Source organism: Condylura cristata, unplaced genomic scaffold, assembly GCF_000260355.1.
Source record: "Condylura cristata isolate star-nosed mole 26May11 unplaced genomic scaffold, ConCri1.0 scaffold00008, whole genome shotgun sequence".
NCBI classification, from domain to species: domain Eukaryota; kingdom Metazoa; phylum Chordata; class Mammalia; order Eulipotyphla; family Talpidae; genus Condylura; species Condylura cristata.
This window is the reverse complement of record NW_004567109.1, coordinates 63380158-63394925: the sequence shown is the minus strand read 5'-3', so window position 1 is coordinate 63394925 and position 14768 is coordinate 63380158. Positions and strand designations below refer to the sequence as shown.

The window sequence follows — 14768 nt, the reverse complement described above, 5'->3', positions numbered from 1 at the left end:
GGGAGGCCGAGGCCGCGCGGGAGCGCTCTCGCCGGAGTTCCCCGCGCCACCGCCAGACACCATGGCCGCGGATCGGCGCGCCAAGGCCGAGACTCTGGCCCTGAGGCAGCGGCTGCTCAGGTACCGAGACAGTGGCTGGCGGCGCCCCCACGCAGGGCCAGCGCGGAGCCCGCCAACTCCAGCCCCGCCCGACCTCCTTGGCCGGGGCTCCCCGCCGCCCCCGCGCCGGCCCGGCAGAGAGCTAGTCAGCCGGGCGGCCGCCCCCGCGCGTCCTCTCTGGGCCGCCACGCTACTCGAGGGAAACTGTTTCCGGGCCCTCGGCAGCCTTTGCACCCGCGCTCGGGAGCACCTCGCCCAGTGGCGACACGCCAGCAAGACCTGGACTTGGCCCGAGAGTGACTGGAAGTCTGGGTGGAGTGGGGAGTCGTTTCACAGGCAACCTCAGAGAAAGTCCAGCCTGGACCTGTGAGGAGAGCTTCCATAGGACAAGGGACGAGGGAGGCAGCAGCTGGCCCCAGACGGCTGAAAGTCCCCGGCTAGTAGGGGTCACCTCTCTCACGTCCGTGCCAGCAAAGAAACACCGCCTTAGGAAGCCCCAAGCCAGTGGGGTCTGGCTTGGTCACCTTGCCTTCCTCCCCCCAACCCCACCAAAGGGACCTATGTGGAAATCAGCCTACGGAGACTTAAAATTGCTTACATTTTAGCAGTTCTCTTAACCCGGTGGACGGGGAGGATGAGGCAGGGAAGCTCTTGCTCTTCAAGCTTGTGTCCCTTCCAGAGGGGTAAGGGAGGCTTTCTCCCTTCAGGGCTTCAGTTGTGTCTATATACTCCTTGCCTGTCCCCACAGCTCTTCCTGCAGACTCTTTTTTCCTGAGGATCCTCTTAAGATTGTCCGGGGCCAAGGGCAGTACATGTATGACGAACAGGGGACAGAATACATCGATTGCATCAACAATGTGGCTCACGGTCAGTATCGTCCCATTCTGGTGGAGCAGGAGAAGAGCCCCAAGACTGAATCTGTTCCAAGGGTGATCCTTAGCTTGCAGATCTGTGCAGATAGCTCGGGTGGGGCTGAACCAGCATCTGTGTGCAGAAGAGGCCCAGTCTTTCAGTAGTAGCATTAGACGTTTCCAAGTGGTAACTATGCTAAATGGGGTAGGAGTCAAAAAATTGAGTGGGAGTCGGAAACCTGAGGTCCAGTTCCCAGCCATGACCAGCAACAGAGCAGGACCCTAGGCAAGTGCTAGAAGTCAAGGCAAGACTTCAGCCCCAGTGCCATCTTGTGTGCCAGACAAAGGAACTAAAGCAGGAACCCTGATGGCCCCACCAGAGAGTAAGAAAAGGAATTTCATGACTTAGCAGGCAATTGGAGGTTAAAAGCAGGAACTCTAATCCCAGACTGGCTACATTTATATCCCTGCCCCAAAACCTCCACCTTGGGGACTTTATGATCTTGGGCAAGTTATTTAATATTTAATTCTCTGTGCATTTGCAAAACAGATATAATACTAAATATGCACTTCAAGGTAGTTTGGAGCATCAAGGGAGTTAATTTGTGTATCTGACTTTGAATGTGCTTGGCATACAATGACTCAATAAATGTTAGCCATTATTATCATACCCGGTCATTAGGTAGGCCAGTGAGATTAACGATAACTTCTAGCATCCCTGAGTAGTAAAGTAAAGCCTGTTAACAAGCATTCTGTACCCCAAATCCCATGCCATACCTCCTCTCCTCTCCCTCCCTCCTGTTTCTGTCAAGAGGAAGGCCTCAAGAAGCTTCCTTTAAAAAATGGGTTTTCTAGCTAGGATTTCTACCAGAGAGCTTTTGCCATCTGCCCAAATCTCAGGAACTCTTTTCTAGATCTCTCTTTCTAGAATCCGCATCTCTTTTCCCTACCCCCTTTTTCAGATTCCCTTTCCCCTCCACTTTCTCCCTCCAGGTTTACAGATGGGGCCAGGGGGAGGCAGGGTGGGACTGGCTGAGCAGAGCTGACTGTGATGGAGGCCTCTTCCAGTTGGACACTGCCACCCTCTCGTGGTCCAAGCAGCACATGATCAGAACCAAGAGCTCAACACCAACAGCCGATTCCTACATGACAACATCGTGGATTATGCACAGCGGCTGTCCAAGACTCTGCCGGAGAAGCTCTGTGTGTTTTATTTCCTCAATTCTGGGTAAGTGGACTGCAGCCAGCCCCATTGCAAAAAGGGGAGATGAAAATTGTGGGTATAGTATAATGTAGCCAATTGAGTGTTTACTTTAGAGAGGCAGCCTTCCTGGGCTAGCCTGTGCTACCTTGCTGTAGAACCCTGTGCTTACTCTATCACATCTAGTCCCCAGGTCTCTTAGTAAGGAATGCCATTAACTCCCTGCCAAGAAGGTTGGGGCTTACTGAGACAGCCTGTTGCTTTATTTCTTTTTTAACCTGGTTGGGGGCTACAGCCAAAAATCCTTACCCTCAGCTGGCGGAGTAAGGAACAGAAACAGAAGGTGATTTAGAGAGGGCTGCCTCTCTAAAGAAATACAAGATTACAAAGAGGGGTCCGGTGGAGGGGTCATTATAGGGGCTAATGAAGGACAGAAGCAGTAGGGAGACTAGCATGTGAGGGTCAAGTAGGGTTTCCTTGAAAACATGGTGCTGGACCAAGACTAAATGCGAAGCCTTCTCCACGGGAAGTGTTCTTGTCAGCTTGGTCACCACAAAAAACTGCCGGCACAAAGGTCCTTGGGCATGCCAACCAGCACATGTGAGGAGCCAGAAGAAGCCAGTGAAGCTGGGGAAGAAGGTGCAAACTCGCACTGCAGAGGGAGGTAGTGCCCATCACCCAGAATCCTACCCCTCAAGTGCAGAATCTATTTATCATCGCAACGCTTTAATCAGGCAAGTGAGTCAGAAGGGCAGGGATGCACACCTTTAGGTGCCAGTCATCCTCACAGGTGATGGCAAAGCCAGGGCTAGAACCTCCCTGGCAAGAGCAAGGGCAAGGTCCATGAGTTGGAGCTCCTTTAGCAGTGGAGGGAGGGACAGTTGCTACCTTACACCACCGCCTTTACTCCGTGGAGTCCAGTGACATCCATCGTGCCAAAGCCAAGGGCCTCTTTACTGCCTTTGTCTTCCTCTGTCTCTGCAGTATTGGCAGTTATCACTCTCTCAGGAAAAGCTTTCTGATCTTAGCTGCTGAGACCTGTGCACTCCTGGTTAGAAGGAAGGAAGCAGGGAAAGAGGAAGGAAGGACAGACAGATGCTGAGCAGGACACCGCCAAGAAACCCCAGCCACTTTCTGAGTGCCTCTGGCCTTGGCCTCACGCATCTCCCAACTTCCCCTCCTGTGTTGTCCTGTCCTCTGTTGGTCCTTCCCTTGTCCTCTCAGTTCCTAAGCACCAGAGTTCTTTCCCCCTAACGGGGCCTTTGCAAACACTCCTCACTACCTGGAAACTTTACCTCAGGGCTCAGGATAGGTGTTGCCTCCTCACAGCATTCTTTTTGGGCTACCAAGCAAATATCACATATTGAGGGGTCAAACAACAGAAATGTATTTCCTCATAGTTCTGGAGACTGGATGGACAAGGTGTGCGCTGGTTTGTTTTCTTCGTGGACTCTCTCCTTGGTTTACAGGTGGCCAACTTTTTATTGTGTCTCCATACAGTCTTTCCTCAGTGATGGGCACCCTGGTGTCTTTTTCTGTGCCCAAATCTTCCCTTGTTATCAGGACATCAGTATGATTGGGTTAGGGCCCATTTTAACTCCATCTCTTTGAAGACTCTGTCGTCAAATACAGACCCATTCTGAGGTACTAGATGGTTGGAATGTCAACGTGTGAATTTTGGGGGCACAATTCAGCCTATGACACCCCACAGCAGAACTCGCCTGGTCCTCTCTTCTCACCTTGGTCCCATGAGCTCAGTGATCATTCTTTGCTTGGTCTTTTTGGATTCTATGGCACATGCTAGAGGGTCAGGTCCTGCTGGTTTTACTCACTGTGCTTGCCCCAGATCCTAGCAAGAGGAGGTATTTAATAAATACTGCATGGATTTGAATGACTAACGAATAGACTCCAGAGAACATTCTTACTTCTAGAAAAGCTCCTTCCTTTTGGGTTTTTCTGTGGGAAACAGCAACCAGGAGAGGAGTTCCTTGGGTGGCTATCCCAGCAGTGCCCACTTTCTGTGTTGTAGATCGGAAGCCAATGACCTGGCCCTGAGGCTGGCCCGCCGGTACACAGGACACTGGGATGTGGTGGTATTAGACCAGTAAGTGCCCCTCACTGACTTGGTTCCTCCAGAAGGCTGGACCCCCCACGTGTTGGGGATCAGTGAGGCTCTGACCTTGGATGCACTGGACAGGAGGTAGAGGGGCTTTGACTGCCAAGGAAAGCATGAGGTAGTAGACCGGCCACTGAGGCATCCCACACACACCAGGAGTCTCTCTCCCCTGGACCTGCCTTCTGGGGGTGTGGCGGGGGGGGGGGGAAGGGTAGCATATTGGGAACAGAAATGCTTTGTAAGGGAGGGAGTGTTGGTCCCACCACATTTTTTGATATGTTCCTGGGCCCTCCCTGGTGGCACAGTGAGTTAAAGCACAGCACTATAAAGCTAGCCCCAGCCACTGCAGCACAAGTTTGATCCCCAGCCAGGGGGGTGACCCATGTGGCCTGGTAGACCTCTCTTGACCTGCTTGCTGCTCCCCTCAGCAGTGTATTTCAGTCAGTCTGCCTATTCTGCTCCCTACTCTTGTCTCTGGTGAATCATCTTAACCCCTGCACCTCTGGCCTGTACCCCAGTTTTTGTATGCATAAATAAATCATAAAAAAAAAAAATTTCTTCCCACTGTAGCTCCCACATACTGACCATCTCCTCTGCGCAAGATCCAGGCCCAGGGGCTGGAGCATATGCCGAGTACAATTCAGACAACTTGGCTCAAGGGGTCAACTGTATCATGACCATGGTACTATACTCTTTGGCAATAAGCATAAAATAATAATAAGTAATCTACACAGCTATATAATGGAATAACGAGCCACTGTTACTTCAATTAAAAAATTCATTACAAACCCGAAGGATAAAGGAAAGACCAGACCCGGGGAGGGTAAATGACTAGCCACCATTACATGGCTCCTGAGCAGCCTTGCAGGAGGCTTTGCTGACAGCAGTGCCCCTGTGAGTGCCAGCCCTGGTCATGGGAGCCTCCAACCTTGAGTCCCCCAGACTTGGGAGCTTCATCAAAAAGGCTGGCCTTCCCAGTGTGACTCCTGAGGTGAGGGGCAGGGAATATGTGGCCCCTGGTCTGAACCCAGCCCCACTCTTCTCCCCAGTGCTTATCATGGTCACCTGAGCTCCCTGATCGACATCAGCCCCTACAAGTTCCGGGACCTGGATGGCCAGAAGGAGTGGGTCCATGTGGTATGCACTGCCCAAGTGAACAGCAAGCCCAGCAGGTCGGTGCCCGCCCCCAGCCCGAATGACAAGGTGCTATTGCTCCCTGCAGGCACCTCTCCCAGATACCTACCGGGGCCCCTACCGGGAAGACCACCCCAATCCAGCTATGGCCTATGCCAACGAGGTGAAACGCATGGTCAGCAGTGCGCAGGAGAAGGGCAGGAAGGTAACTGCATCTGCATGTGTCTGGTCCAGCAAACAGCGACTCTCACTTTCCTGTTGCCACTCAATGCTAATGCTAGGCAGCCCCTTCTCCTTGGGAAGCCAAGGTGGGGCTATGTCCTGAGCACGGCAGGGATCCCTGGCCCAGACTGCATGGGTATGGCTATGGAGGAGGTGCTGCCTGGTTTCAGTCATAGGAGAGTAGGAGTTAGCCACTTCAGGTGGGGTGGGGTGGGGTGGGATGGGGAGTGCAAGAGGAAAGACATACCACATCGAGGAGAGGAGCCGCTGCCTGTGGGCCAGGCCGAGCTTGCAGGACATGAACTTCCCAGCAGGCAGGACCTATGTGCTGGTGCTGTGGTGAGGTCTCTGATCATGGGCCCTCTGAAGGGTTTTCAGAAAGAGGTATAAAGACCAGAAGGTGCACTCAGTTGGGGTCAGTCTGAAGACAGGTGATGTGAGGTTGGACCCAGGGCATGTAGAGGAGACGGGGACAGCAGACAGGTGTCATGTGTGCCCTGCAAGAGCAGCAGTTGTGTCAATAGAGGGAAGGCAATAAGCTCTTGGTGTGAGGCCCCTAAAAGACCCCCCTGAAGGAGTGATGACTGGGATATCTCAAACAGGCAGGTCACCAAGGGTAGTAAAGTCAGCCAAGTCAGATGAAGCAGTTTTTCAGCAGCACTTACACCAACCTCACACAAGACTGCTCTGCTGGCAGCAGGTGTAGGGGCCGTTTCCCACCCCATCATCCTTCATCACGCTTCCCTTGTGCCAATAGTGGCCTCTGAAGTAGCCCCAAGACAGAACACAGCCATAAATGAAAAGGATCCTTGAAGAGTTTCAGCGGGACAGTGATCAGCGGTTTGCATAGAGGCATCGCCCTGGCAGGCAGTGGTGCATGGGCTGAAGGACTGGATGGCCTCTATGGTGGCTGAGGCTGGATGTGGAAATATCTGTGTTGGGTGAAGGGAGGGGGGTGCAGATATGTTACAGAGCGGGGTCTGATACCGTGCTAACTGGTGGATGCAGGGCCAGATTTCTGTCCTAGAAAGAAGGGACAGGAGTGGTGCATGTTGCCAGATGGAAGGACAAAGATGGAATGGACTTATGGGGGGAGAAATCATTAAGCCCACCTGGGGCCTGCTAAGTATAAGGGGTCCACAGGGATCCAGGTGGTGAGATCTGGTTTGAGACCTGAAAGAAAACTGAGTCACAGACCTCAGATGCAATGTGAGCCAGAAGAGGGGCCGCAGTGATGGCAGTGACTCATCCTGCTTGGCACCAGTTCTGAGGCAGCACTGGCAGAACACTTACCACTCAGCACCCCCACCATGGCGTTCCCGACATCCCATCTGTCCATCTCATCCACAGATTGCTGCCTTCTTCGCTGAGTCTCTGCCCAGCGTGGGCGGGCAGATCATTCCCCCTGCGGGCTACTTCCCAGAAGTGGCAAAGTGAGTAGGTTGGAGGGGCTGCCCCAGGGAAAGCAGGACTGGAACGGGACTTCCTAACCTATGTTCCAAATTCCAAACTCAGCCTAACCTGTTTGCCCCTGAGAAAATAGTGGTGCCACCTTCCATTGGCAGAGTGAGGATTCAACCCGAGACTCTGAGGCTGATCCCCTCACAGCCATTCTCAATCAGCTGTCTGTCCTCCACACAGGCACATCCACAGGGCCGGAGGGCTCTTTGTGGCAGACGAGATTCAAGTGGGCTTTGGCCGAGCGGGCAAGCACTTCTGGGCCTTCCAGCTGCAGGGGGAAGACTTCATCCCAGACATTGTCACCATGGGCAAGTCCATTGGCAACGGCCACCCTGTTGCCTGCGTGGCCACAACCCAAGCTGTGGCAATGGCATTTGAAGCCACTGGCATCGAGTACTTCAACACGGTGAGTGAAGCCTCTGAAGCCAGGAGAACTGAGCCCACCAAGACTCCTAAGACTCCTGCTTTCCAGGGTGGGGTGCAACAGGTCAGAGGATAAAACACAAAGCCTCCTCCAAAATTAGCATTAATTCAAAAGCTGCCACAAGAAATCATGTCTTACAAAATATGTAGAAAGAACACAAACTTCCTCTTCTGCCTACTGTGCTGGGTTCTGATGCCAAAGACTAGAGGAGGGCATGACCCCTGTCCTGGGCACAGGGCTCAGGACTTCCCTAAGTGAGGGTCCCTGGTGTTGGCATGTGGGATTGGTGGGTGAAGGAAGCATTGTGGTCACCAGGGGTGTCTTTGTAAAGAGCTAAGAGTTCTGGACTGCTGAGTGCAGTCAGAAACCATGGAAGGGCTTTACTCTAGAGTGACAAGACCTGAAACACACTTGGGAAGAGCCTCCAGCAAGTAGCATGGAGAAAGAACTGGAGGAGCAACTTCCAGGCAGAAGAAGGGAGGTCCAGATCAGGATGTGGGAAAGAACAGAGTTGTGGTGCAGAACTCACTGACTTACCCAAAACAGCCAGCTTGAACTGGGGAATGGAACATGTCAGGATTTGCATGGTAGTCAAGATTGGCAGAGCAGGTCACTGAGGTGTGAAGGTGGTGCTTCAGCAACCCGTCACGCTAGGCCCAGGGAGCCTCCTCTGCCCTAGACAGGTTTGCTTTCAGAGAAAGCAGCCTCATCGACATGGCCACAGTGGCATGGAAAAGGGCTGAGCCAGCTTTGTGTCTTCACAGCTGAACGCAGGACACCAGGCAAGAGGCAGAGGAGGGTGCGGGACATGCCATGGAGGCTGAGTCCTGGGAACCAGGTCTAGAGGGTAAGGCGGAATTAGCCCTGTGAGGAGGATCGAGTGTGTTGTGTGAGGCGAAAAATAGCCTGGTGAAGCAAGACACTGATTCTTGTTGCTTTGTCACCCTTGAAGAGTGCACATAGTTAGATTGTAGCATCCTTGGTTCAGAAAAGACTCCTCCTCTGTTCCTGTAAAGTCCTCATCACTTTCACCAATATTTTAAGCATCTAAGAAGCCATCATGCCAGATAGAACTTCAGACCTTGACAACCTGCCCACCCATCCTCCCACCCCAGGTAATATCACTCTGACTCCCACGATCATCACTTGTTTTAGTTGAATGTTACGCGCCCAGAGCCAGCTTCTTTATGACTGGAAGTTTGTGCCTTTTAACTAGCTTCACTCATTTTGGCCCCACATCTTTCCTACCACATCCAATCTCTGGCAGCCACCAATGGGTTCCCAGATTTAGATAGAGTCCGGTTTTTGTTTGTTTTAGTCTACATGTAAGTGAAATCATATCATAGTTGTCTTTCTCTGTCTGTCTGACTTATTTCACTTAGTATAATGCCCTTAAGATACCTAGGCATGTTGCCATAAATGATGCTATTCCTTCTTTTTTTTTTTAATAGTTTAATTTTACATCATTTTGTGCTTTTTGCCATCTTAGTTGTAATCACTGTGGGATTCCCATCACCAAATCACCTGTGTATCATCACCATAGTCCAGTGCACTTCCCGCTTACCCCATTTTTTATCCCATTCTCCGCTCTACCCCCATAAAATCTCTCTGGTATATAGTTGTTCATTGTTATTTTTTACCCCCCTGGTCCTTTATGCTCCTGCTATGAGTGAAACTGTTTGGTATTTTTCTTTCTGGCTTATTTCACTAAACATGATTCCTCCCAGCTCCATTCATGTTGCTGCAAAAGGCATGAGTTTATCTTTTTTGATTGCTGAGTAATATTCCGTTGTGTATATGTACCACATCTTTTTAATCCAGTCATCTACTTTTGGGCATTTAGGTTGATTCCATGTCTTTCCTATTGTAAGTAAAGCAGCAATAAACACGGGGGTGCAGGTGTCCTTTTGAATCCGTGTTTTTGTGTATTTTGGGTAGAAACCAAGGAGTGGGATTGCTCCATTTTTAGCAGGTTGAGAAACCTCCAAACAGTTTTCCATAGTGGTTGTACTAGTTTGCGTTCCCACCATCAGTATAGGAGAGTTCCTTTTTCTCCACATCCTCACCAACATTTGTTGTTGCTAGACATTTTAAGATGTGCCATCATTCCTTTCTTTTAATGGCTGAGTAAAATTCCATTGTGTGTGTCTACATGTATACACATTTTCTTTATTCCTTCACTCATCACTACACACTTAGGTTGTTTCCCTGTCTTGTTTCCCTGCTGTAAGTAATGCTTCCGTGAACATGCAAGTGTCTTCATTTCTTTTGGAAAAATACTCAGAAATAGAATTGCTGGGTCATACAGTAGTTCTATTTTGTAAGTTTTGACACACTCTGTAATGATCTCCATAATTGCTACACCAATTTGCATTCCTGTCAACAAGGTGTGAGGGTCCCTTTGTCCCACAAACTTGCCTGCATTTATTTCTTGTATTGGAGACAGCCACTCTGTGGTCTTTGGGGTGATCACATTGTGTTTTTTATTTATACTTCCCCAGTGATTAGTGCTGAGCACCTTTTACGTGCCTATTGGGCATAATGTGTCTTCTTTAGAAAAGTGTCCCTTCAGATCCTTTGCCCATCTTTTAATCATATGATCGGGGTTTGGTTTTTTTTACTGTTGTTGTTGAGTTGTAGGAATTCTTTAAAATATTTTGGATATTGGCCCCTAATCAGACACATGATTTGCAAATAATTTTCTCCCACTTACTTGACTCTTTTTTTTATTTTGTGGATGTTTTCCTTTGGTGTCAAAGCTTTTTAGTTTGACATATACCTGTTGGTTTATTTTTGCTTTTGTTGCCTTTACTTTTCATATCAAATCAAATGATTGCCACTTGCTATCAAAGAACTTACCACCTATGTTTTCTTCTAGGAATTTTATGATTTCAAGTCTTACATTCAGGTCTTTAATCCATTTTGAGTTAATACATATATATATATGTATATACACACACACATATATATAATATATATAGTTTAAAGATTTATTTATTTATTCATACAGAACTGTAGTACAGGCCAGAGATGTGGAGGGTGATAGGATTCACCAGAGACAGAGCAGGGAGCAGAACAGGCAGATCGACGAAGTACACTACTGAGGGGAGCAGCTGGCGGGTCAGGAGGTCTGCCACACCATGTGGATCACCTCCTGGGCAAGTGGGAATCAAACTCATGCGGAAGTGGCTTTAGCTTCTTAGTACTGTTCTTTTAACCCACTGCGCCACCAGGGAGGGCCCTGAATTAATATGTTTATATAGGGTAAGATAGTGGTTTCATTCTTTCACACGTGACTGTCCAGTTTTCTGGGAATTGGATCTTTTATCACATGAAATAAAATTTTCCATTCCTCATATTATTTGTGTCTTAAATTTTATCTTTTCTACTGTTACAAAGCTATTTCAGCTTTCTTTTGGCTAACATTTAGCTGATAATGATAACAGGCTTTGTGTGTGCTTGTGCTTTATGTGTTTCTTTTACCTACTTAAAGCTAGGAGTTGATATTTACTAGCTATTATCTATTATATTTGACTTTAAAGCAATGACTTCAGACAATTTAAATGTAACTAATATCTGGCCCTGTCTGGTGGTCTAAGGGTTAAGATTTACTGCTACCACATCAATGGCCTGGTCCACCGGTGGTCTGAGTTCAAATGCAATCCCCTTCCAGGAGGCGCAGCTGACCTCTCCTGTTTTGTCCACTGCTCCTCTCAACAGTGTATTTCAGTGGATCTGCCTATTCTGCTCCCCTCTCTGTCTCTGGTGAATCCTCTCAGATACCACACCTCTGGCCTACACCTGTTTTTCCATACACAAAAAAAATAAAATATTTTAATATAAACAAATAAATATATAACATCTTAATTTGTAATTTCATTTTCTCATACTCTTCTGTCTCATTTAGTCCTCCCTATTTTAAGTATCTGCATTACAAGTACTTCACCCCAAGTCATTTTCAATACCAGTTCCCATATTGCAAACTTTCTAAGATCTTGCATGCCTACAAATACTTTTATTACATCTCATATTTAAATATTTTAGCTTAATATAAAATCTAGGCCCTTTTTATTTCTTTCAATAGCTTTAAATGTATATTCTGTTATTGCTGTGCACACAAGTGTTGCTTTGACAAAAACTAAAGTCACTGATTTTATATTTATTATATTAAAATAATATTTTAAAATCCATATGCTATAAATTTACTCTTTTAAATTACCAAGTCAGTGGATTCAATTTCAAGTACAACTCATTCACTTTTAGTATACTCAACTGAGTTGTATAACCATCGCCACAGTTGTCATTCCAGAAGACCTGCATCACCAAAAAGCAAACCCAATATCCGCTCACAGCAGTTCCTTGCCGTCCTCTCTACAAGCCTTGGCATTTGTTAACTTTCTGTCCCACAGATTTGCCTATTCTTAACATTTCGTATAAATGGAATCCCTCAAGGCATGACCTTTTGTATCCAGCTTCTATCACATAATATTTTCAAGGTTCGTTTGTGCTATGGCATGAAGCAGTACTTAATTCCTTTTTATGGGTAATAGTTTACTTATGACTGTGTCCTCTTCAGTGAATGAAAATGTGGGTTCTTTCCACGTTAGCTATTACAAAATAATGCTGCAGTGAACATTTGTGTACATGGCTGTGTGTGTGTGTATAATGAGATTTTCAGTTCTATTGAGATTGTGTTAGTGGAATTGCAGGGTCAGATGGCAACCTGACCCTTTTGAGGAATGACAAACTGTTTCCCAGCCCAGCCCAATTCATGCCCACCAGCAATGTATAAGGGTTCCAGTTTCTCCATATTCTTTCCAGTACCTGTTATTTTCTGTCCTCATAGCTGTCCTAGTGAGTGTGAAGTCTCATTTTTAATTTGTATTTCCCTTACGGCTAATGATGGTTGTTAAGCTTCTTTTCATGTGTTGTTGACCACTGGGTTCTATTCTTTGGGGAAATGTTCATTCAAATCGTTTGCTTTTATTAGTTAGATTACATATATATATATATATATATATTTTAAAGATTTATTTATTTGTGCATACAGAACTGGGTGTATATAGGCCAGAGGTGCAGGGATGGTGAGTGGATTCACCAGAGACAGAGTGGGGAGCAGAACAGGCAGATCATCGAGGTACACTGCTGAGGGGAGCAGCAGGGGGGTCAGGAAAGGTCTGCCACGCCCTGTGGATCACCTCTGGGGCTGGCAGAGATCAAACTCATGCGGCAGTGGCTTTAGCTTCTCAGTGCTGTGCTTTAACCCGCTGCGCTGCCAGGGGGTTAATTAGATTGTATTTTTATTGTGAAATTGTGAGGATTCTTTATGTCCTAGATACCAGATCCTTATCAAATATATAATTGGTAAATGTTTCCTCCTGTCTGGGTTGTCTTTTCACTTTTCATGGTGATCTTTGAAGTTTGTTTTTTCACACCACCATCCCTTAAGTCCCTTTGACTATTCTTCTCTCCCATTCTTCACTTCTTTATGGCCACTTTTTTTTTTTCCTAAAGATTTATTTATTTATACATACAGAAGTTGGGTACAGGCCAGAGGTACAGGAGCAGTGAGAGGATTCACCAGCATGGGAAGCAGAACAGGCAGATGGACAAAGTACACTGCTGAGGGGAACAGTGGGCAGGTCGGGAGAGATCTGCCGGGCCATGTGTGTCACCTCTGGGGCTGGGGTCAAACTTGCACTGAAGCGGCTGCGGCTAGCTTGCAGTGCTGTGTCCTAACCCATGGCACCACCAGGGAGTGCCCACTTGTTTTTTTTGTTTGTTTGTTTTGTTTTTTGAGTGTTTTACTTTGCCAAATTGTCTGCTATGTAAATGTCCAAGATTTGTCTTCATCGTTCTGACTGGCTTCACTATACATAATTAATTCCTTTGAACTTCCTCCATTTTACTGTAAATGACTGCATTTCATCTTTCCATATGTCTTAATAATATTCCATTGTGTGGATAACTCTTGAACCATTCCTCTCTTGATGGGCATTTAAGTTGCCTCCATGTCCTAGCTGTTGTACATAGTGTTGCAGTAAACACTAGAGCATGTATTTTTTTGAGTGGATAGTTTCAATCTTTGGTTGCCCAAGAGTGGGAATGCTGAGTCATACACCATTTTCCATTTTTTAATCCAGCTCAATTTCCAAAATGGTTACACCAGTTTACATTCCTACCCACAGTGTAATGGGATTCCTCTTTCTCCCCATCCTCCCCAGCACTTTTTTTTTTTAAAGATTTATTTATTTGTGCATACAGAACTGGGGTACAAGCCAGAGGCTCAAGGGCAGTGAGAGGCTTTAGAGATAGAGTGGGGAGCAGAACAAACAGATCAACGAAGTACCTGCTGAGGTGGGTCAAGAGAGGTCTGCCGTGCCATGTGGTCACCTCCGGGGCAGGCGGGATCGAACTCATGAAGAAGTGGCTTTAGCTTCTCAGTGCAGTGCTTTAACCCACTGCACCACCAGGGAGGGCCACCAGTACTTTTTTTATGTGCCATCGCATCATAGTTTTAACCTGCATCTATCTCCCTTATTAAAAACAATAATAAACATTTTTCTATGCATCTTCTGGCCTTCTAGATATCCTCTTTGGTGAACTGGCCAGTTCTGCTGCCCATTTCTTTTTTTTTAAGATTTATTTATGCATACAGAACTAGGGTACAGGCCAAAGGTACAGGGGCAGTGAGGGAATTCACCAGGGACAGAGTGGGGAGCAGAACAGATAGCATGACAAAGTACATTGCTGAAGGGAGCAGGGGACAGATCAGGAAAGGTCTGCTGAGCCATGTGGATCACGTCCCGGGCCGGGGATCAAACTCGCACTGAAGTAGCTACGGCGAGCTTGCAGTGCTGCGTTTTAACCCATTGTGCCATCAAGGAGGGCCCGTGCTGCCCATTTCTTAATTGGGTTGTTTTTTGTAGTTCTTGGGTATTTGCCCCTTGCCAGTCATGTCATGTATAAATATTTTCTCCCTTTCAGTAGGATCTTTTTAATCTGTTTATATTTTCTTTCACTATGTAAAAGCTTTTTCATTTGAAGTCACCCCAATTACTTTACTTTTATTTCCCTTGCCATAGGGGTTGAGTGTTCAAAATCATTTGTATCACTGATGTTGTGGAGCATACCAATGTTTTGTTGAAGCACAAAAGAAATTTTTTGTCTTTAATCTCTGAAAGTATTTTTTTTTATTAAAAAGTTTATTTTCACATCATTTTGCACATTTTTTTTTCATCTCAATTGTAATCCCCACGG

At 47.2% G+C, this 14768-nt stretch overlaps 1 protein-coding gene across 6 annotated transcripts in view; it reads left to right on the top strand.

The window, feature by feature from the left end:
• The first annotated feature begins 35 nt into the window (after positions 1-35).
• PHYKPL (5-phosphohydroxy-L-lysine phospho-lyase) overlaps positions 36-14768 on the top strand; it is a 25199-nt gene continuing 10466 nt past the window's right edge. For 4 of the 6 annotated variants that reach the window (XM_012722341.1, XM_012722340.1, XM_012722338.1 and 1 more), the window contains exons 1-8: positions 36-120; positions 848-966; positions 2019-2178; positions 4181-4255; positions 5317-5404; positions 5490-5606; positions 6974-7056; positions 7265-7490. In XM_012722341.1, coding sequence (XP_012577795.1) covers positions 62-120; positions 848-966; positions 2019-2178; positions 4181-4255; positions 5317-5404; positions 5490-5606; positions 6974-7056; positions 7265-7490 — 927 coding nt within the window. In that variant the 5' untranslated portion in view covers positions 36-61. The remainder of the gene's footprint in view (positions 121-847; positions 967-2018; positions 2179-4180; positions 4256-5316; positions 5405-5489; positions 5607-6973; positions 7057-7264; positions 7491-14768) is intronic. The other 2 variants (XM_012722339.1, XM_012722343.1) reach the window with 2 other exon arrangements.